Raw genomic sequence first — 23,538 nt, forward strand, 5'->3', positions numbered from 1 at the left:
ATGCATGTGCATGCATGCTATGTGAATTTGTGGTGAATGTCAGAGTTCAAAACAAGGGAAAAGGTGGTTGAGGGAGAGAGAAACAGATGAATTAAAGTCTGTATTTTTGAAGGAACTTCTGTGGTGAACGGTATTTGGCTCAGTCATGAAGATTCAGCCAAATGTGCATGTTCCACATTGGAGTACCTGAGTTCTGCTGCAGACTCCGGCCCCTGGCTTCAGCTTCCTGCTAATCCAGACCCTAGGCGTCAGCAAATGACAGCGCAGGTAGTTGGGCTCCTGTCTCCTGCCTGGAAGATGCGCTTGAGTTCCTGGCTTTTTGCTGAAACCTGGCACAGTCCTGCCTGTTGCTGGCATTGGGGAGTGCTCAAGCAGATGGAAGGGCTCTGTTGGTCTGTGTTTGTGTCTTTCATCTTTCTGCCTCTCAGATAATAGCAACAGAGATACAAAAGGAACTGGCTTGGCAGTTTAGCAGAAACAAGGCGTGGATGGAAACAGGTGAGGTCAGTTAGAATACTACACTCATGCAGCTTAGAGCTTTGGAGAGTCTGCAGAGAAGTGGATACGCTGAAGAGGAGGCGATCTGAGTTTTATTCTGAAAGCAAAAATAACTTAGAAAATACTCATCCTAACTGAGGGGGATGGAGGAGGATGAAGGAATAGGAAATCAGAACGGGGCTTGTCACAACCACGTCTGCCGGGAATGAGAAGGAACATGCTCACCTGTCCATGGAACTGGTTATTAATCCGTTCAGACAGAGAAGACCCAGTGTGCTGCAGGCACAGGAACAGAACATGGGATACCACCGAGGACTAGCCTGGGTACAGCCCTCCTATGGTATGGCGAATTTGGGGTCAGGAAAAGATAAACCAAATTAGGTTCTGAATCACAAGCTTGATAATTGGTCTTCCAGAAGTGATTGGTGACTGAATGAATGGCTCTTCAAGGAGGTCAGTCACAGCAGAGGGTCTCAAAGTTACCTGACCTGCTCCCTCGTTCTCCAGGTTTTGTGCGTTGTATTTGTAGTTTTGTTCTTTTTTTCTTTGCTCAGAGAAAGAAAGCATGAAGAGCAAATTTTTCAGGGAGTTTCTCTACTAAGGAGGAATCTAAGAGGCGTATGTGTGTATTTGTAAACACACGTACCGCTACGTGGCTCTTGAGAAACATTTGAAGTAGAGCACCTTTCTTTGCTTTTTCCTGCCACTGCAATGGCGCAGGCACAAAAATTTAGTGTTTGTTAAGTGACATTCAGCCAAATGCAGTGTCTCTTGAACCTGATTGCTTTAAATTTAGATGAAATCCTAGTCCTTGGAGACTAGCCTGCTCAAGTTCATTAGCCACTGGACCTCTCTTGGTATTTGCTTACTTCACACTGTCAGGACATGTATCTTCAATATTTTATCAGATTTAGAGGGTAGTTTTCATCTCATGGCGTATATAACCAGCAAAACTGGCTAGGAAGGAGAAAGAAGGGTCTTGGTCTGTAAAAGGCATGACTTTGATGTGCATTGGACACTAGACATGTGACAAGCAGGTGCCGGTGACCACTGTGGTGCTGCCTTTCCCTGTGTAGTGAGAGCCACTGTTAAGACACCGTGTATGCTACTTATCTGCATCTCCCCAGCCTGGAGTGACAGACTCCTGAACATGCAAATCACATGGTCCTGAGCTGCGCCCAGGCTGCCCTTGTTGTAGAAATCAGGCTGGGTCGAATTGCATGATTGCGTGATTTCCAAAAGGGAAGTTCAAACCTTTTTTTTTTTTTTTTAATAGTGAGCACTTGGAAGGAAATATATCCATTTGCTGAGAGAGCTGGATGTACTGCTATAGGAAGCAGAAGAACCGTTCTGATTATTAAGTGTTTTGTAATCAGAAACTGTTAATAAAAATAAAATGAAATGACTGGGTTAAAATCTTGAGAAAGCAGCTTCACTTGTGCTACTCAGAGGCTGTGGGGTTCTTTTAGATATTTTCTAGTTTGCTAGCTGATTATAAAAGAGCATCTGCATTAAAAACATCTTTGCTTAAATAGATATTTCCTCCACTTGCGGGATGCATAGGTTTGAAGTGAGTTTAGGTGAGCTGGAATGCTTGTACTCCCTGCATTGTGATGCTACCTCTTTAACTGTGGATTTGACATGCCCACCTTCCCAGGATGCACCTGGCGTCATCAAGACCACTCCAAATGCATATCCAATCAGGGCACCGCCCCCTTCCAGATAAAAAGAGGCAGAAGGCGGGATGAGAGCTCAGTTTCTGCTGTGGCCCTGGCTTGGAGGTGCCGTTCCGTTTCCGCTGTCTCCCCATGGCGCGCGCTGCTTCTGAGCCTTCCGTCTCGGACCAGTCTTGGCGAGACTTCTCCCGCTCTCCTGTTGCCCCTGTGTTGGGCCAAGCCTTCCCATTTCAGGTACTGTTTTTGGATTTTGCTTTTTCTTTCACGGGCAATAGTTTGGCCCAGTCATGTTGGGTGTCTGTCTGTGTGGTGGAAAATCTCAATACTTTGCGTTGGACTACGTCAGCTTCGAGAGTCGGCAGTGATCTGAGTTGGAAAGGCTTATGGCAAGCACATTCTAGTTTTGGTTGTGAATTTTATGAGAGGTCAAGAGAGTGGTTCCATCTGTGTGTTGGCTCTCCTTGTTGGCTAGAGCTGGGTTGGGAGCCAGGGACTCAATCCAGGTCTCCTGTGTGGGGAGCAGGAACCCAGTACCGTGAGTTATCACTACTGCCTCCTAGACTCTGTTGGCGGAAAGCTGGTCTGGTGGAGATGCTTTGATATGGGCTGTGTTAACTGGCAGCTGAACAGGGTTCACCTGTTCTTCAATGAGCAGTTTGCAAATTTGAGTCACCTGCAGGGTTTAACGCTGAGAGTCTCTCTGACTTAGAGCGTTCAGTGGGTGCTGAGTGTGGCATGTCTCCTGGTCTCCAGGTGCTGCTGCTGGTCCTAGGCTCACATTTGGCAAAAAAATGAAACAAAACAAAACCCTGGAGTTGGTGATTTCTAGGACCCTTCAGCTGCCCAGTAAGCTTAATGGAAACTCGACTTTCAAAATTGATCTTCTGAACCCTTCCCACCCCCACCAAACTCCTTCATTTTCCCTTTAATCACAAAACTACTTGTTTTCTACCAGAAAATATGTTTTTCATGGTATTTCTAGATGTCTGAAGGCACTTTAAAAATTCGCGGGAAAATGAAGTTGAAAGGACAAAATCTATTTTGACGCAAAATTATTCTTGAAACCTATGTATGTTTTGCCTTGAAAGATTTTTCATTGCATCAGAATAAACTCTTGTTTTAGATCTGTCCATTTTCTGTCCATTTTCCATTAACTTTTCGAAGTACCTTGTGTTTATGTGGAATAAATGGTAGAGTAATATGATCTGAATTGTTGGACTCTATGCGCATGAAGAGTGAATGGGCTCTCGAAATCCCTATACAAGAGGTTGTTTCTCAACACAGAGTTGCTACTTTATAACAGACAAACAAAAAATGGAAAGGGTATGGTTAATATAAATCTCTTCTGGTGATGGAGGCCAATGAACCTAAATTTGGACTGAGTGGTCCTGTTGAATTAAAGGAAGTTCTGTTGGGCTAAGGAGTAGAAAGGCAGCACGCAGAAGCAAAATGAGAATACACTGAGAAGATACACTGTGTGGACGAGCGATGGCACCTGCTCAAGCACAGTTGTCTTCAACCAGGACCACCTGGTGGAGAAGCTCCAACTATAAGAAGGCCTTTCAGCCTTGGATATGCTCAGCAGTGACCTGGAGATCTTGTTACAGTGTGGTTTTGGGTTCACTGGTCCTGGCTTGGAGCTGAGATCACTTGGGAGCCGATGTAATGTCCCCTTATGGCCACACTGTGCACTACTGTTGACCTGCGGATCTACTGCATGCTAAGCCAGAGCACTGCTGTTCCTCTCCCCCTTGATCTCAGGGCTCCTCAGGCTGTGTGGTCCCGCGTGTAGATTATTTAGCAGATGCAAATCCTTGAGATTTTTTTTTCCAAATTCCTCTGATAGGCATCTTTCTCCTGTGCTGATTTGTTCGATGGCTTCATTTTACAAATGAATATGATTACTGGCTTGTGGATTTTGAAGTCAGGAGTATTTTGCTGGATCTTTCCATTGCTTCTGTGTGGTAAAGATGAACCAAGACAATTCAGGCGAGGTTCAACCTGGCTACATTTTGGGGTGTGTGTGTGTGTGTCCCTCCCTTTGAGGGAGAGTGGTTGAAATCTTGTGATAGCATGTCAAATTTTATTGTTGGCGAAATTTTAGTTCTTTTCAGTGCCTGATATACTAAACCCCAGCAAACTAGTCAGGGCAGATCCAAATGTGTTTACGGAACACATTCTGGATTTAAGGTACTCAAGAGTTTGTTCACCTAGGTTCTTAAGTTGGTTGTGAACCACGAGAAAAACTTAGATGGAAGGGAGCTTTGTGAAAGTGCAGACTCCGTGTGCTCCTCCTGCGTAGGAAGTGAGTAAACTTAGGGAAGCATGTTGGTGTGATAACAAAAACCCCACGAGTCAGCATGGCTAGGTAAGGTTTCTTCTCCCTGATCCTTCCAGAAATGTCCCAAATCAAAGGATTCAGCATCCACAGTACCCAAAGCTTTTCTGGACTTTTCCTATAGGCAGTATACTAAGTGACTGTATTTTGTAATTAACTTGAACTTTCCCTGTGCCAGTTTGTAAAGTTTTCCATGGTTTTGCAAAACTGACACGTCCTTACCACAGCACTGGTGCTTGCCTTGTGTCTCAGAGACACCTTATGAGATGTGTGTTGCTGTCCTGATTTTACAGGTGCAGTCACTGAGGCCTTTTGGGAGAGATTCATGGGGGAACAGCCATTGGCAGAACCCGCTTTCAGGCTTAGAAATGCTGACTTTTTGTCCATTGTACTTTTCAACTGACTCATAGAACTTAGGAAGTTAAAAGTGTTCCTTAATATGGTGCACATTTTCAATTTGTTTCATTCCTGATGAATTTACGCTTTGCTTTACTGTTCTGAAGAACTTTCAAAATTCTTCATTAAATAAATAGAACTAAGTGACTTTGGGAGATTGGTTTTGAAAACAGTTTAATTTGAATCTAAATATTTAAGTATCTTATTAGTTAATGGTATTTGGATTTAGTCAAGAAGTGGCCATGACACAACAGGGTAAATGCCATCATTGTGTCTTTAATGTTGAATACTCAGTGCTTGGGTTTGAAGGTTATTTTTGTAGTAACCAGATCTCAGTCCATAGTTCCTAGAATTTGAGAAGTTGCCTATTCAAACATCAAAGATGGGCCCTGTCACTTGGACAATGTTGGATTTTCGTTTGGATGAACCAAAGCAGTAAATGTGTAACTAATTTTATCTTTGCGGTTAAGTGCCATCTCCTATCCCCTTTCCTGTTTTGTTTTTACAAGAAAGTTCCATTATTGTGCATTAAGCTTGGATCACACATATGTTTAATTTCTAGTGCCAATAGGAAAAGAGAAACAAAATATTGATCTAGAAGTCAGGAGATCTGGTGTCAAGTTTCAGCGGTATGACCTTGAATGAGTCTTGTAATGACTGTGGGCCTCCAATCCCTGATTGTAGAGTGAGAAATTTGGACAAAATGCTCTCAACATGTTTCATCCAGTTCTAAGTGTTACTTTTGCTATTAGACAAAAAGTGTGAAAGTAAATTCTCCTTTTCTCTCTTCTTTGGCATTCAGTGGGATTAACTGCTACTTTAAAAATTCTACACTCTCAGGCTCAGCACGATAGCCTAGCGGCTAAAATCCTCACCTTGTATGCCCCGGGAACCCATATGGACACTGGTGGCCCCTCTTCCCATCCAGCTCCCTGTTTGTGGCTTGGGAAAGCAGTTGAGGACAGTCTAGGGCCTTGGGACCCTGCACCCATGTGGGATATCCAGAGGAGGCTCTAGGCTCCTATCTTTGGATTGGTGCAGCTCCCGCCACTGTGACCACTTGGGGAGTGAATCAGCAGATGAAAGATAATTCTCTCTGTCTCTCCTTCTCTCTGTATATCTGACTTGCCAATAAAATTAAAATAAATCTTTTTTAAAAAGCCTATACATTCTCAGTGGGTCAACACAATGGAAGTCAAGTTCTTACTTCTGGAAGCTCCAGCATGGCTATCTGGCCAGTTAATTCTCTTGGGCACCTGTCTTCAGCACAGTAACTCGGACATCAAGCACCCTCCCTCTGGTACTGCTTTTTCATCCTTTAGGGCCACAGAGTCCTGTGAAGGATCCTTGTTGGGGTTGGTGAAAAGGGTTCGGAGTGCGTTCCACCTGGACTGAATGGGTTTAAGAAGTTAGTCTCCTGGGATTGCCCAGGAAGGAAATGGAAAGGATGAAGCCATGCCTTGCGTTTTATCTGTGGTTTGTTCATTCAGGAGATACTGAGTGGCAACCATACTCCGCGTGCAGCTGGCACTGGAATGTTGTTGACTGTTCTCTTCCTGTGGGTTTTGATTCTATGAAGAAAGGATGTGTGTTTGTGTGTGCCTACAACGTATTTGTATCTGTAATATTGATTCAAAACATCCATTATTAACTCTGAAATTACAAATATTTTCACCAAGGAGTACCTAAATTGGATTTCCTATGTCAATAATGAGTCTAAGGACTGTATTTATCTGTTCACACCTTTTTTCCCCATGTAATCATCCCAGCAACCCTGTGGATAGATACAATGGTTAGCCTCATCTTGTAAATTAAGTAGGCGAGAGAATGAGTTTAGGACACTGCCTGGTTTCATACAGCTAGAAAGTGATGGAGCAGAGATAGGAACCCAGGGGGTCTGAAACCAAAGCTATGCTCTTCCTAGTTCTGAAACATGTGCTTGACAGGAGGGTAAGCTCGCTTAGCTGTGACTTTCTTGGTGCTTGCCTCTGGTTAATTGCCTGCAAACCTAGGAACACAGAGAAGGATGTTACAGCACCTTGTGTCCTGGGAAACGATGTGTCATAACCTGGAATTTCCTCAAACCATCTCCTGCCTCAAAATCTTCCTGCTGTTGGCAATTTAAAGCTTGCTTTTTTGTTTTGTTTTGTTTTGTTTTTAAAGACTGACTTGTTAGAAAGGCAGAGTTATAGAGAAAGGAAGAGACAGATTTTTCATCTGCTGGTTCACTTCCCACATGGCTGCAGTAGCTAGGGCTAAGCCAGGTGCAAGGCAGGGACTGCCTCTGGGGCTCCCACGTGGGAGGCAGAGGCCCAAGCACTTGGATCCTTCTGCTGCTTTCCTAGGTGCATTAGCAGGGAGCTGGATTGGAAATGGGGCAGCCGGGACTAGAACTAGGCTCATATGGGCTGCCGGCATTGCAGATGGGCTTAACCTATTTTGCTTCAGTTTCCTTCTCCTCCCGCTTGCCAGCGTCTACAAATCACCTTTCCTGCATAGTCTCACCTGCTTGTCCAGTTTTTCCCTCTGGATATTTCTCTGAATCTGAAACATCTGTGAATCCATTGTCATCCCCACATAAAAGAAGTATTAAAAGAGGGCTTGACTCAGTGAGAGGGGAAGTCCGATTAATACAAATTTAATGTCATCAAAGTAAAGTAAACATAATAGAAAATTAAAGGTAATTAAGACACCCTCTCCCCCCCCCCCCCCCCCCCGCAATCCCCTAGCACCATTAAATACAGGTAGCATGACTTTGCACAAGACATTTTTTCTTGCAACTGTTTTCAGAGGCTGAGAAGGAAATACTGGAGCTTCCACAGTTCTGCCTGTAGTTTTGGCTGCTGCTTTGCAAGGGGTTTAATCTGGATTACTTGGCAGTACTGTTACAAGCGCCACAGGACCGCTCTCTGAGATGTGTTCTGGTGGATGGAGCTATACAAGTGTGGAGAGACTTCATTTGATTGAGATGCTCAGGGGTTCTAGTCTATCTTGGGATACTTTTAAATGCAAGCCAAAGCAGAAAGCATGTACAATTAATGCTTTGAATTCATTCATGGAAATGCAATACGCACTGTGGTAGCTGCTACGTTCTCTGTCATCTACTGAAAGAACCTCAGTATGTTTGAATGGTGATGCTGGGGCTGGGTGGTGGGTGGTCTCGGTTGCTGTGGTCAAGCTTTTTTCATGACTTTACACATAGGATAGGATTCTGTCTTCCTATCACCATGTGCTGGTCTGGAGCAGATTTGGAAGCATCAAAATAGGCTTGCAGGAAACTAAAAAAAAACTGTTATGCTCCCTTTATATTAAGAAAATATCTAAATATTTTGAAATTTAAGGATTATAAATCCAGATACAGTACTCAAATTCTTTAGTATTTTAGGGTGAGAAGCTTAATCTCACTGCCAGCAGCCAAAATTTGAGTGTCAGATTTTAGACTGAAAATGGTTAAATATCAGTTCTCATCCAGCATTTTTGCAGTGATCTTTTCAAATTCTTGGTAGTCATCACAATTTTGCTAACACCAACTGGTGACTAACAAAATTAGAACCATATTTATAACCATTCAGAATTTATAGCAGTTGAAAGGACTTTTTTTTTTAAATCTAGCGTCTCTGTGCTCACGACATGATGGGCACACAACATTGTGCAGTGTTGTTCTTCATCTGTTTTCCAAGGAGCTTGGAAAGCAGAGCTGCAGCCATCGACAATCCTGGTATACCACTGAGTGAGGACATTGGTTTGCCTTGGGGTAACTGCATCTCAGGTCTCCCCAATAAAGCACACTGGTTGGAAATTTTAGGTGCACACCAGTGTAAAGAGCCGTGACCAACTTTCTGGCCTTCTCGGAGCCTAAAGGAGGTGGAGTGACCCAGGAACACCCAGCTAAATTTGGTTGTTCTATGAGAGTCGCTGTTTAGTTTTCTAGACATAAAAGGATGTTGCTGGCACTGATCATTCCCTTTTATTTTTGCCTTGACTGGGAATGAGATGGAGAATTTCAGCAGCTATCTTGTGATCAGGAGGTAGAAATTCTCAGAGGCCAAGAGTGTACTACAGAGCTAGGGGCACTGACATGACCCAAACTCAGGGATTCTGTTTTCAGTTTGCTTATTAAGAAACAAACTCCCGTTTACTCAAGCTGCTGGAAGCTAGGTTGTATTATTTGTAGGTAAGTGTACTCCTTACATTTATTTTACTATGTACCCGAGGACATACAGGGAATGAAAGAGTTTTTTAGCCATTCATTTAGTGATGTTTAGAACAGTTCCATACCTGGGCAAGTACTATGATTGTTTTGTAAACATTCCATAAGCAGAGCAACTTGAGTTTGACTTATCACTGTGAAATAGGCATGGATAGCCTACAATACCTGAAGAATGTTGGTTTAGAGGCCGGCCACCTGTGTCATGTTCTCTGAAGGTGTGCAGAAGGAGTGCACTCCCTTGCGTGGATTGTGCAATATCATCTTGCTGTATCGGTGTGGTACAGACGCAAAGTGCTGAAGGAAATCTGCAAGTAGATTCTCATGGAAGATTTAGGCACAGAACCTTGGGTATCTAGTTTCTAGCTTAAGTCAAAGCAGGCATCTATCGGAGGGGCTGCAGGCTATCTTAAGGTGAAACCATGTGGTGAGGAGGGTTGTGGTTGCAGTGAGTCATCGAGAAATGCTTAAATAGGAAACCGCCATTTCCAGAGCTCTGCTTTGGTCTCTTGTATATCTGTTGACTCCATTTCTCTTCCTGGCTGCACACGCTCTTTGATAAAATGGCTCCTGGTAACGCTGAGGTTTTGTGTCTGTTAGATTCAGCCACTTGAGAGACAGTTCAGCTCTTTCTGTGTTCTCTGTCCTGGTATCTAGTTGTTGTTCTCATGGTTGCACTGTGAACTAAGGGCAAATTATTAGCCAAAGTGCCTAGGGCTGGGGAGTGAGGCAGGGGATCTCTTGTGGGAGTCGGGTGGATAGGGTTGGTGGAAAGAGGGCTTTAGGGGAGGAGGTGGCAGTGGGCAGAGTTGCATAGACAGCCATCCAGAAAGTCTTCCCACACCACCCGAAGTTTATTTATAATGACAAAGGAGACCAGGCACAAGAAGTGGGTTTGTTTAGTACAGGAAGTCAACAACAAAAGTGTAATTAAAATGCTTAGCTGTTAACTTTTTAGAAGTTATTTGAGGGAAGGGCAGGCAGAGAGAGAAGGAAGAGGGTTTCCCATCCTCTGGTTCCCTTCCCAATGGTCAGAGTGGAGTGGAAGCTGAAGTTGGAAGCTAGAAAACACAAGTCTGCTCTGTGGGTGTCAGGAACCCAGTTACTTACGGCATCACTGCTTCCTGGCAGGAAGCTAGAGGGAGCAGGAAGTTAGATGTGGGACGTGGGCATAGTGAGCAGTGGGTGTCACACCCACTCTAAACTATTCTTATTCCAGGTTGTTGGACTCAACTTAAAGCTCCTGTGCTACTTTCTCTAGAAACTCCCATTGCTTTCTTGGAAGCTTGTTGATTAACATCTGTCCTGTTTTCCTTGCTACAAAGATCTCTTCACATTGTTATCATGGTACCTGGCTAGAAAAATCGAGGGGCAGGAGTCTTAGCCTTCTGGGCAGACATTGTGCTATCATCCTTACAAAGTAAAAGACATTAGAATCACCTATGTAAGTCTAAGAAAATGTGACAATGATATTTCTTGGAAAATGTACATGTGAATTCAATGTGAAATAAAACCCTGTCCTTTAAGTTTTGTAGTTTACTATTGCCTATAATAAGCTGAGCTGCAACATCTAGAAAATCCTTTAGTTTTATAAAATTACTTCTGTGTACTTTTTAAAAAATATTTATTTTTGATTGGAAACTTAGATCTAGAGAGAAGGAGATATGAGAAAGATCTTCCATCTGCTGACTCACAGCCCAAGTAGCCACAAGGGCTAGAGTTGAGCCGATCTGAAGCCAAGAGCCAGGAGCCTCCTTCAGGCCTCCAATAAAGCTGCAGGGTCCCCAAGGCTTTGGGTCATCCTCAATTGCCCTCACAGGCCACAAGAGGGAGCTGGAAAGGAAGTGGAGCAGCCAGAACACAACCTGGCACCCACATGGGGTTCCCAGCACATGCAAGGCTAGGACTTTAGCCACCAGGCTACTACACTGAATCCTATTCTGTGTAAGTTTTAATGAATGCTTGTTTCCATTCTAAGTTTTCAATGTAACAAGAGTTTGTCAACCATTCTTTCATTCAATATATGTGTGTTGTCATACTGTATGCCTAATTTTATGCTACTGTCATTGCACTTCCATCTCGATGATATGAGGTAGTTTTAGAAATACCAACTTTTAGGACTCTTTTGTAGGTTTTGGTTCTTGTTTGAAAGGTAGAGCTCTTCCATCTTCTGGGCCAGGCCAAATCCAGGAGCCTCATCTAGGTCTCCTATGTGGGTAGCAGTGGCCCACATACTTAGGCTATTTCTTGTGCCTTCCCAGGTGCATTAGCAGGGAGTTGGATAGGACACAAAGCAGCTGGACTTGAACCAGTGCTCCAAAAGGGGATGTTGGTGTTGCAGGCAGTGGGTGGCTGTGTCATGAACCCATCCTCTCTTTAGTAATCACCTACTCTGCTTCCAGAAGTGGGAGTTTTAAATACATATAGTCCTGCCTCTCCAGATGTAGCAGAATGGCCTAGAGAGACAATGTTGTGCTGGTAACATGTAATCTGATATTTTCTGGGGAAAATGGAATGAAAAGCTGGAGACGCTCCAAGTTGGTATTGGGTACTTGTCACTCAGAGGTAGGGTGTTAGGTGAGGTTATCATTGTGGACCAACTCTGATGGATCCCCAGAGAGGCAAATGAGGGAGTGTACAAACCAGTCCATGCATGAGAGAGGCAAACCCAGAGAAGAATGGGAAACCATGTGGCCTCACATCCAGACTTAAGCCACAGAGATCAACCCTTATGATTTCTCACTGATCTGACAACTGCTACAGAACTGGGCTGGGCATCAGAGCTAATCCTTATATCCTTGATAGAGACCCTTTCTCACTGGAGCCTACTCAACTATATTTTTTCAACCAAAACTCACTGTGAGTAGGAAATCAACCAATCACAGCCAAAGTTGGCTCATTCTAAATAGAGGTTCTATTAAAATAACTGAGGAAATCACAGTGGACCAAGGATTGGTCCTGTGTAAATGCAGCACAGTCCATTGTAGGGACTCGGAACAGTTTGCTTGCTGTAAGAGTATTGAGGACTAGGAATGTATTGTGAATAAACTAAGATCTTCGAATTGAATTCATTGCAAGCAACATGCAGCCAGATCTCCTTTGAGAAAGTACAAATGACATAAAGGAGGGCTTTTGTAGGCTTGGTGTTGTAGTGACATTAGTTTTAAGAGGTTTATAGATGGATGGCAGCTGCTATGGCTCTGCCTCCAACTGGTATGAGGAAATATGCTGCATGACTTTGATTCCAGGTTTAAGTATATCCAATTTCAATAATAGTATCTTAGTAGGAGAACTAGTTAGCAGGAAGCTATTTCTGTATAATCCTAATTATCCATTCTTATAACCATTTTAAAAAGTTATCTGTGATAGCCACAAGGAAACAACTTCTGAACAATCTAAATTCAAACGTTGTCTTTAGGTTTAAAATTAGTTTCCTCCTACCCTTTCCAGCTTTATTTTCATGACTGTTTTGATAAAGTCTGCATTCCTCTATGAAAACAGGTTTTATCAAATGACTTGCTTTCAATGACTTAAAGACTGGGCCCATGCTCCTTCAAATTCTGTGAGTTTGTAATGAACACAGTCATGTATTATTAAATGTTGGGAATCTGTTCTGAGAACTGGGTCACTAGATGACTCTGTCATTGTGTGAACATCAAACTGATTACAAATGTCAGGTGATGGAATTTTATGGTGCCACCATCTCAGGTGCCACAATCCTGTGCAGCCTGCTGTTGAGTAAAATGTTTTCTAGTGTGTAATTGTAGTGAAGTCTTCAAACACAAGACTCAACAAATAACTTTTGTTGGATAATAGGTGGAGCACAAGTACACTGTATCTGGTCACCAACGCATGTTGAACTATAATTGCAAATATAAGATAGAAGAAACTCCAGGGACACACAGGGAGAGAAAATGGAATAGATATTAGAGCCTGAGTCTTGCAAAAATATAAATGTGAGATTACAAATGATTTTTTTAAAAAAATCATTATCATGACTTTTGGAATTGTAGGTGAGTGTGGAATGAACATTGGAAAGATTTATAGGAACTATGTGAATCCTGAGCAGTCTTAAGTGTAAATGTAGCTGGCAGGATTGTTACTAGAAGAGCAATCATTTCCCCAAATTGTGTGTGTCTCGTTTTGAAATACCCTGTCCCACTCAGGCTGTGTGCCAGCTGACCTGTCCTTATAACAAGTGTTAAAGTATGACTGCTATGGCCACAGGATCAGGTGGGTTCATTTGGAATGTTCTGAGCACGAGGAAGAAGGCAAGAAAAGGGCCAGATCAACCATCATGTATCCATTGTGTGTCCACTCTTCTACAACTCAGATCACAAGGAGCAAAATTGAAAATGTCCTTTATATTATATAACCCCTTTTGAGAGGCCCACATTGCATATTAGAGTGCCTAATTTGGGGGCTGGGCAGGGCTAGAATTCTGAACTGCTGGCTTTGGCACTGCCCAGCTGTTGGCTGTTATGGACATATTGTGTTGCAACTGAAACAGAAAATACTGGCAAAACTTAATTAGATAAAACTGTTAGATATGGTCAACACCGTGGGAAAGATAGTCGCAGCAAGGCAGATGAGAATAAAGAATGAAGGTGCAATGATTCCCCGTGGGATGCTCTGACCTCCATCGCCAAGGTTGCTGGTTTGGAGATGGTTTCAGTAAAGCAGGTTGGAGAAGTAGATGGGTTGGAGAGGGCATAACGATAGTACTGTGGTTAAATGGTGATCAGATTCATACTCGGTGTAAAAGAATGATCAGGGTGTCTTAAAAGAAATAAAGAAAGGTAAAATGGGTGGTGGGGGGGAATGTTTAGAGCACTTACAGGGGTTAAGACTTCATTGGGAGTGGTCCAGGAATTGATTGCTTGAATAACCAGATGTGTCTTGGTCTGAGTCTTGGTTCTCGGACATAACTGGAAGTTGGAGGCTGACTCAATTGACTGTGAGACTATGAATTCCCAAGTCCCTTTCCACAAATTCTCCTTAAGTAGAAGGAAGGTAGATGGAAGAGGCAGTGGTACTTGAGTGATGATCTAGGAAGAGGAAAATATCTTTTTGTTCCTAGATCATGGAGACCTGTAAGCTTTGGTTTACAAACTGTGAATGTAACCACATAAAGAACATGTGTCACCATCCCCAACCCCAAATCACACAATGGCTATATATATTATTTGCATTTGAGTGCTTTATTATATTGGCGTTGCAGTGATATTAACATTTGTACAAATGCACAAAATCTTGTCTCTTCTTGCTAGAAAGAGATGTAAAAATCTGACCTAGTCAAACAGTCTTAATGAGTTCATTGTCCATTGATAACAATAAATGTGTTCACGATGCAACGGAAAGCTTAACATAAAATTAAACATATTAAATGCTGCAGCAAGTATTTACATGTATGTACCCCAAAATTGTTTTTTCCCCTTCCAATAAGGAAGGTGGTTTTGCTTTACAAATAGACAAAAACACACACACACACACACACACACACACACGCAAATGTTTTGCTCTTCCATACAAATACCCCCCAAGTCCGCAACTTAGAGTGACAGCACCTTTTTATTTTATTTTGTTTTGGGACTTTCTTAGTTAACACTCCTCACAATGCTAAACTTTTTCCTTGCCATTACGTTTTTGCTACTTGCTATAATCCAATTGTCTTAGAATGTGGTGCTTGAAGTATGTTTCTGTGCCTTTTCAGAAGATCCTAATCCCTCACCCTCTCCAAGGAGCACATTTCAAGCTCAGGTTTGCTCAACACAGATTCAAAGGCAGCACTCCTGGTGAGGTGTGATTTAGCAGAATTCAGAAGGGATGAGGGGTGTAGGTCTTATCTCCTGGCTGGCTGGTTGGAAAGACTCCCTCCCCCCTCCCCTGCTTAAGTCTCCTCCATCAGCACTCCTGATACCTTTCATTAATTCCTGTAGTGTCTCCTATTGGTGTTTTCCCAGAGCAAACAAGAACCTAATGAGCACACTGTACATAAAGTTCTAATGATGTATTTAAAGCTAATTTATTCAGGTTCCACATTCTCAGTCCTGAGGCTAAATGATTGTATCTTTAAAAAAATTCTATAATTTGAATCTCAATGTAAAAAATCTTAAGTGACTTCAGAGCTTTCTAGATTCTGGTTTCTAATGAGCTACATATTATAAATGTTCTAAATATAACAGTTGGGTAATTATCGATTTCTTTCTGCTGATAAACTTGGAAAGGTATCAGAGCGCCACTTAAGAGTATTAATCTTTTAACAAATGCTAGCAATTTGGCCTTACTCACCTCTTCAGCTTGTGGTTAAATAGGTTTGTTTATTTTCTTTAAAAAATAGACCATTTATAAGGAAAAAATAGAGATTTGGCTTTAGATAATTTGGCTACAAGCATTACATCACTGCAAAGTTCCACAACAAACAGTATATTTTGAGCAGACACACACTACACACTTCCACAACCTGATGGGCCAGGCATTTGGTTTCTCCATCGTGTGTGTGTGTTTTGGTATGGATTTTCCTTGTAAGTTTATTGCTTCTGTGTGGTGTTCTTTCCTTAGATTACAATTGCAAATCAGAGGTGCTGTCCCTATGATACAAGGCAACGTTGTAGTTTTGAGACTTAGGAATGACACTGATAGGGCTACTGTCATTTCAGCAGCCTCCGAGAAACTATGGCTAGGACAGCAGTCAGGTGCGCACAGATGCGTGCGATGGAAGTCTCCTGGCCTGATCAGGACACTTTGGTTTGCAGAATGAGATACAAAACTTAGCTGCTGCCTCACATCTGTTGCATAATAGAATATTAGAAAAAAATCAACTTGCTGTGGCTAAAGGGATCAAGAGTACAAGCCATGCAGGGTACTGGCTCTTCTGGGACTTCTTGTAGCAAGCTTCTTCCAGGCTAATGAAAGAAGTCTTTGCTGTGCTGCTAAATGAACGCACTCAGTTGTACCTGGTATGGAGGGTCTGCAGAGGTTCTGCGGAGGTGCAGCTCAGAGCCTCAAAGGAAAGGTAGGGGAGTGGAGAGAAGAGCAAGAACAGGTTGGAGGACAAGGAAGAGGTTAGTTAGAAAGTGAAGACGAGAATCGGAAAGGGATCAAAAAAGCTAAAGTGCAATCTTAAAATATAAATTATTTTAAAAACAACAGAGATCCTAAATTGCTACGGTTCACATAGGCACTGTTTTATTCAAATCGAGATGCACTGTTCTCTTTCTCTTCTCGGTTTCTGCTGCATCATGGAGCTTGCATGGCGTAAAGCTACTGCATATTTTCTGGGTGGGGGGAAGGATAAAAAGCAGTAAGGAAACTGAATATAGTGCAAGGCATTCCAGGAAACTGGGTGGGGAGGAGCAGAGTGGAAGTTATTTGTGTACTTCTACAAGAGAGCTCTTCTAGTTCCAGTTAGATTCCCTTTAGCTGAACTCTGCTTCTTAAACGAAAAAGCTTATTTTTTAAATAAAGAAAAAACTTTTTTTAAAAAAAAAACCTGTTCAGAATGTAGATTTAAAAACAACAAAAGTTCTTGACAGGTGTACACACAGAGATCTAAACAAATATCTCTATCAAATGATGAAGAGCCCTTTGAAACCCTGAAAAATGAAAATACACACAACCAGTCTAGTTTATTATGGACTAATAACTTAAAAAAACCAAGTAGATCCTACAGAATATTGCTCAAATGGAATGTTTGAAAATAACATTTATTAATAAATATCTTATAAAATTCTAAATTAATAGATTCCCATTTGGATTTTGCTTTGGTCCTTGAATTCCACTGTATACACACATACATACTTTATATATTTTCTTAGATGGTTTTTTCTTAACTAGAGAGAAGCACATTCTATCCTCACTGGATATCTAGTTTTATAGCAGTTACTGATGCGTAAAACTCCCCAGCGAGGGCTGGTCTGTTACTGTGGCTGGTTTAAGGTTTCAATGACAACCCCAACTATCACACTAAAACTCACTTAACAGGCCCCTGAATCTAAAGCACTGATGCTCCTCTCAGACTAGACAGGCTCCCAAGAGCAATGAGTCTTGAATAAGTCCTGATCATCATAGCCTGTGCTGTGACAGCACACCAGTCTGTTGTTCCCCAGGGACCATGCCACAATGGTGGCTTACGTGCGTTGCTGTGAGTGGGAGAGGTGTAGGACAATAAAGTGAAATCACTTGGCATTCACATCACTCCCTTCATGCACAGCTGGGTTTTTCACCAGATCTGTCCTGGCATGGATTAAGAAGTGTGTCAAAAAGAAAGAAGACAATGCGGATGCCTCAGTATGGGCAAGGAGTCCCTGGGAGGAGTGGTCTCCGGTGAACCTAAGTGGTTAGCACCCACACAGCAGGTGGGGGTGGGGAGTGTGGGTGATTTTTTTTTTTTTTAAATATATACCAGAGGCAGAGCCTGCCCTTGAAGGCAACCATCAGGGAGGTGGTGAGGCAGTGGCACAGCAACCTCTTCTGTAGGATGAACACCTCCAGGTTGTCACCATGGACTTGTAAAAATAGGCCTGGGGGACCCAATAACTAGTTGGGAGAGGAGGATGGGAAAGTCTCCCATATTGGATTGAAGTGTTGGGCCAGAAGGAATTTTTAGGCAGACTGATTTATTCCGTGGTCTGGTGAAGGCTGAACCTTGAGCTGAAATTCCTAATGTTGATAAGCCAAGTGTTGAACTTGATCCATGAGTCTGTCTGTTGAGGAGTTCAAGAAATACCGAGAACTGGCTGCTTCCTTTACTAACTGCATTTCCACTCTGTGAATGAACACACCTAAAGGCCTGAGGTTTACAAGCAGACGGTTTATTCTAATTATAGATTGAGGCTGGGTTTGCTAACGTGTGAGGTTGGTTTGCCTACTTAGCATAAAAAACAGACATAATTGAGCTCTATATAATGCACATCAGTCAACCTGTCAAGTTGCTGAATTAAGAAAACTCAGGCAAGTTCTTCATCGCAGAGGCTTTCAGTTTAACTATTTTAATCAAGAGGTGGAAGAGAAGTAAGCTGAACTGAATTTTAGGGGTAGGTTGCCCCCTTGGCCTTATATTACCAGGGAGTTTTCTTTTAAGAAAATCCATTTAAGTGCTTTGCATGCAATACAGAAAGAACAGTTTTGTTAAAACAAAATACAAATTAAAAATTTAAAAACCCAACAAACATACGCTTCAATACTTTTTCCTTTTCTTGGAGTGGAGGCGAGTCAGGGAAAGAGAGGAGATATGTGGATAATCCTAGAAAGGAATTTTTAAAATATTTCTGATTCCAAACAGCTATAATAAATATTTCTTATGAAGCTAGTTAGGTTAAACCATATGACTATTGCTGCTGGAATAACCATTTTTAAAAACCCTATGAATTCATCATTTAAATACTCACGTTTGTCTAAAACATAATAGAAAATCCTTGAATCTTTTTCATTTTTTTTCTTTTCCTTTTTTTTTTTTTTTTTTTTTTTTGGTATGGGATCCTATAACCAAGTCCTAAGTTTCACGGAACACTCAACTGTTTCTTGAAAGCGCTTTCTACCCCGAATGACTGTTGATAGACATTGCTTTGAAAAGTAAGTTATTTGATTAAACTGAAGCTAGGTATAAAAATTATGCTTCATGGCCCTCATATATTTTTTCCTTTCCTTTAAAATAGATTCTTATACCATACTAAGAGAAACAAGCACAGCCTTTCCTTTTCTGAGCTCTTATAAAAAGCTACACCTTTTATGTAAAATACTGTTCTTTTGAAACACACACACACACACACACACACATCAAGCATTCATATGGAGATGAGAACCAGCACTCTTGAGAAACCTTGGCCCCTGTCATCTGAGATGTGACATTAAAAGGTTAGCACAACACAATTGTGTGTGAATTGTGTGTGAAGGAGGCACGACTGTGGTTGGGGTCTTCCTGCTTTTTATAAACGGGTAGTTCTGCAGAAGTTGTTGAAAACAGACATCAGGATTATGGAGAAGAGTGGGGTAGCCTATGCTAGACCTCTGGGGGTTCCTTCAGCAGCCATGGGGAAGTTTTTACTGTCGGAGGTGGGGAGGGTGTCGGACAGCACCCCATACAAATGCAGGATTTCCTTTGTTTCTGCAGGTTACTTACACCCACCCGAATGGCAAAGCCAGTTCCATAGGCTTAAGAGAAATAATAATAATAATAATAAATCTTCGGCTATTAGCAGCTGATGATTCAACAGTGTAACCTGTGGAGTGAATAGAGCCCTTCTGACTTCTATAGTGCATGGATTTTCAACAATATAGACAGGCCACATAAAACCCGTTGTAATTCAAGGGTGTGATGTTATAGCCCAGCATCTTAATTTGGGCTTTCACAATCGAGGCTTACAGAGCACCCTGCCCCCCCAACCTAGTGTCTCCACAGCTGGCATTTAACAGTGCTTCACTGTAATTCAACCACCTTTTATTTGCTCTGATTATTAAAAGCATTAAATCAGGCACATTAAACATCTCCCAGTTACTATTCAAAGAGTTGAATGAACTCCAGCTGTGGGTTAATGCTAGGTCCACATTTTTGAGGTTTGCTTCTTTTTTTTTTCCCTTTAAACATTATTTTCTTTGCATGCAGCGCTAAAGGGAAAAACAGTAAAACAGGAGTCCAGCAAAATGATCAGCAAACGGGGAGCCTGAGGAAAACTGGAAATGGATTGGAAACCTGGGTGTTTGAGCAAATGGACCAACAGGAGGAAGCAGAGGGGCTGAGATGCCTGGCGATTTTATTTGCATATTGGTGGATCTTAGCATTTTTTTTTTTCTAGTAAAAGAGGAAGTAGAGGGAAAAGCTTTGTATCTGTCTGGGATTCTGGTGCCATTCAGCACAAACTCGACATGAATTGCAGTATCACCAGATTCTTGAAGTTACCTTGGATCTGTATTACTTGACACTTACGTATGCCTCATTTTTGGCTTAAAAGCTGTGGTTTCACATGATTCCTCATCTCAGGCAAAGGCTTGGGCCGATAAAAATGAAACCATGACTATATACAGACAAGGTTCAGTTTATAAACAAGTAACTGGTACCAGAAAGTGGGAGGAAAGCACCAAAGCATTCCCCAAGCTGATAGATATTAATTGCATAACTCCCTTTTTTTTCTTAGATAACTAAGTATAAAAGTCGACATTTTCATAGTAACTATAAAAATGAAAGCCAGTCTTTGAAGGGCTGAGGAGTCTTCCAGGTCGGAGTTAATTCTACAAATGCCCTTATGAGAAAGGATGCATGGTACGGGCTGGGTCTTCTTAGAGGCCAGATGTGAGCCTTATGTTTTAAAGGATGGGATTTAGGTCTGTTCTGTGTGAGGTGAGCTGACTGAGCGTGGAGCTGCCCACCACCTCACTGACCGCTGAGGAGGTGGTGATGGTGTTATGTTGGATGACTTGCTGCTGGGAGCAGGCTGGCACAGGACTTGGAGGAGGGCTGCTCTCCGGACCTAGGAGAAAACACACACAGACACACACCCCAGTATAGCTCGCTCTTTTGAAGACTAGGCAAACACTTTCAAACAAATGCTATTAGATGTTTACTGGAAATAGAAGAGCTTCCCACATGGGCTTCTGGAAATTAATTTCAAAACTTGGTGGTCACCAAGCTATGCCTCTGCCCAACGTTGAGCTACGAGCAAAGCCATGCTTTCTAGGTCAGCAAAATCATTCGATAGGGTGGAGGCCTGGTATGTGAACTAGCCCATCCTGTGTTTTCCAATAGCCATATATCAAATGTGGGAAAAATACTCACATGAGGTGGGAGCATCTGTGTTGCTCAATCTAAAAAATTATTTGAAAATAAATTGACCTTCAGTCGTGAATCCTTGCTCCTCCCACCACCCCATGCTCAACTAGCATTTGATCTTTTGATCTTGTAGATGCATGAATTGGGATCTATGAGAAGTGGTCCACTTGGATAAACACTAGCTTTTTAGTTCCACACGGAGCACACACTGCATCCTGAGGCAATGGAGGCATTGTGTACCCAAAGCCTGGTCCCCAGCCCACAGATTATTCCAGAAGATTCTAAGCCCCTGATAAATGGCCTCCAAGAAACTCTTGCCTTAGTTGGCTGCAAAACTGAAATTTGGTAGGATTTTGCAATTGTTAAGACAAGGAAAATATGACTAGAAATTAGCAGGGGGTAGTGGCCATGGTGTTTGGGACAAGAAAGATTACACCCAGTTGAGTAGTCTGGAAGACACTGGAAATCTAGTGACATCTACCTAGGCATACCACTTCTTCCTCTAAAACTCAATGCAGAATTAGTGGCAAAACACTGGACGTGAAAAAGTTTGACTTACTTAGATAGCCTTGTGACTCTTTCTGCATGGCTGTGATTGGACAATCTTTGTGTGTTAACAACAGCTGTTTCAGTTGGGCAACCTCGTTTTTCAACATGGACACCTCGTTCTGGAAAGAGACGTTAAAGCCACGTTGAGAAGACCAGAGCATAAAACCTAGAGCCTTATGTACCTTCAACAAACTATCCCCATAAAATACTTCTTTGCTGCTATATCCAAATGTCTAAGAAAATTACCTAGCAAGATTCTCCTGAAAAATTTTTAATGTGCCACTAATTTGACCCTTACATTTGCCAAGGGTTTTCTGAAGAGTTTTGGTTCTAATTGTAAGACTGAACCTTAATAAAAAGTCACAGCACACCCATGAGGTGCTGGATTCTGGAACCACATAAGAATCCCATTCCAGACTTACTGGGTAATACTTGACAAATAACTGTACCTGAGCTCCAGCAAACTCTTGGCAAGAGGAGGGTAAAATGCATGGAATTCCTTGGGCTGCTGTCATCGATATAAAATGCTCAAGGCAGTCATGTGGAAGGCATTTCCTAACCCAAGCAGTGCAGACGGTTTTATGGTAAGATGGGTAGCTTCAGACTGAAATGCAACCTGGAAATATTGAGTTTTCCCACCAGATCTTCCCCCCGCCCCCAAGAAGTTCCACATGGCTATAGGTGAGAAAGGCATGATTGACTGACTGATAAGCCCACATCACCCAGAGGCATGACATACATGATGTGAATATGTGTCCTACGTTGAAGGGGTGACAGTAGGGCAAGAAGGTTAAGTGACAGTGAAGTTTGGGACCAGTGTAGGGATTCATGGGGCTCATTGTAATCTACAAACTTCTCCCCCTCTGAGCATTCTGTAGATCATTTTCCCCCCTTAGTTATGCAGATAAGTGTCTCAGATCTCTACTAATTCTCAAAGGCATGTTTATAGCTTTGCAGGATAATGGACTGGCCACCTGATGTCCACAAGTATCGAGGCAGAATGGATCATTTGCTCCATGGTGCTTCCACTTGATATAAGTAAACTGCACTCTCTCCAGTAAGCTATTTAGAAGTTGTGCTAACTCATACACTCTTGTTTGGCCACAATTCACTTGCAGCTGCCAGGCAGCTTGCATACAGAAAAGGGCGTGTAAGAGTGGCTGTCCTTACATTGTATCTACACTTGCAACATAAACCTGGCTTTTCAGGCATGTATTTATCACCTTGAAAAATAAAGTTTTGGAAAAACTGAACCCATCTTAATGAATTTCTCCCATTTTCAAATTCACTTCAACTACATTGCAGGCAACCACATAGTAACATAAATAACGAAGTAATAAAAATAGAAACACAGAAAGGCTTTTCCTTTTTGCCTGTGAACTATAAGAAATGCTTACTTGAGAAATTGGCCTTAATGAAGATGAACTGCCTTAACTGCTTTGCTACTTGATGGTGTTGAAAATGAATGACACCTCCCTCCTCCCAAGGAGAGTGATTGAGAAGGGCCTTTGTCACCGTCCCAAGAGAACTTTGTCAAATCAGGCTCAACTTTATGTACAGGACAATGCATTTTAGCCTCAAATGCTAACACAGTGCTGTCTGATTTTTTTCCACCTATCTCAACTCTCATAACCTTCCTCATTTTCCCAGCTTTCCTTCAAATAGCATGCAGAAAAGGAAAGCCACTCAGACATTATATGAAAGCAATTTCTGATGCAAAACAGGAAACTGAGGTAGGTGTGTGTGTGTGTGTGTGTTTGGCTCCATGTGAAATGTCATGTTTGCATTTGCATCACAGAGCAACACTTGGCTGAAGCCACCACAGGCACTTGGACTCTGAATTAGGAGCTCTGAGATACAGAATCTAGGACAAGGATTCTTAGAAAATGGAATTCCAGTTGTTAGGGAGCAGTCCAAAAATGTGGAATCACTAAAACATAGTAACTGAGGGAAATATTAAACATAAAATCAGATTCTCTTGCTTTCCTGTGCTTCTAGCCAGCTTGCATAGGATGTATTTAGGCTCCATTTTTTTTTTCTCCTGCTATGTTGGGATCACCAAGCATTCATTGCCTCTCCTTTAAGAGAGCACTCTGAATTCCACTTTCTT

At 42.1% G+C, this 23,538-nt stretch overlaps 1 protein-coding gene across 3 annotated transcripts in view; it reads right to left on the reverse strand.

Moving 5' to 3' along the window:
• Positions 1-19,691: 19,691 nt before the first annotated feature.
• The window catches only part of CREB5 (cAMP responsive element binding protein 5), a 392,014-nt gene continuing 388,167 nt past the window's right edge, over positions 19,692-23,538 (reverse strand). For all 3 annotated transcript variants that reach the window (XM_058677950.1, XM_004582410.2, XM_004582411.3), the window contains 2 exons: positions 21,439-21,547; positions 19,692-20,580 (listed from right to left, as the gene is read on the reverse strand). In XM_058677950.1, coding sequence (XP_058533933.1) covers positions 20,417-20,580; positions 21,439-21,547 — 273 coding nt within the window. In that variant the 3' untranslated portion in view covers positions 19,692-20,416. The remainder of the gene's footprint in view (positions 20,581-21,438; positions 21,548-23,538) is intronic.

This window comes from Ochotona princeps, chromosome 20 (genome assembly GCF_030435755.1).
Source record: "Ochotona princeps isolate mOchPri1 chromosome 20, mOchPri1.hap1, whole genome shotgun sequence".
In the NCBI taxonomy this organism is placed as follows: domain Eukaryota; kingdom Metazoa; phylum Chordata; class Mammalia; order Lagomorpha; family Ochotonidae; genus Ochotona; species Ochotona princeps.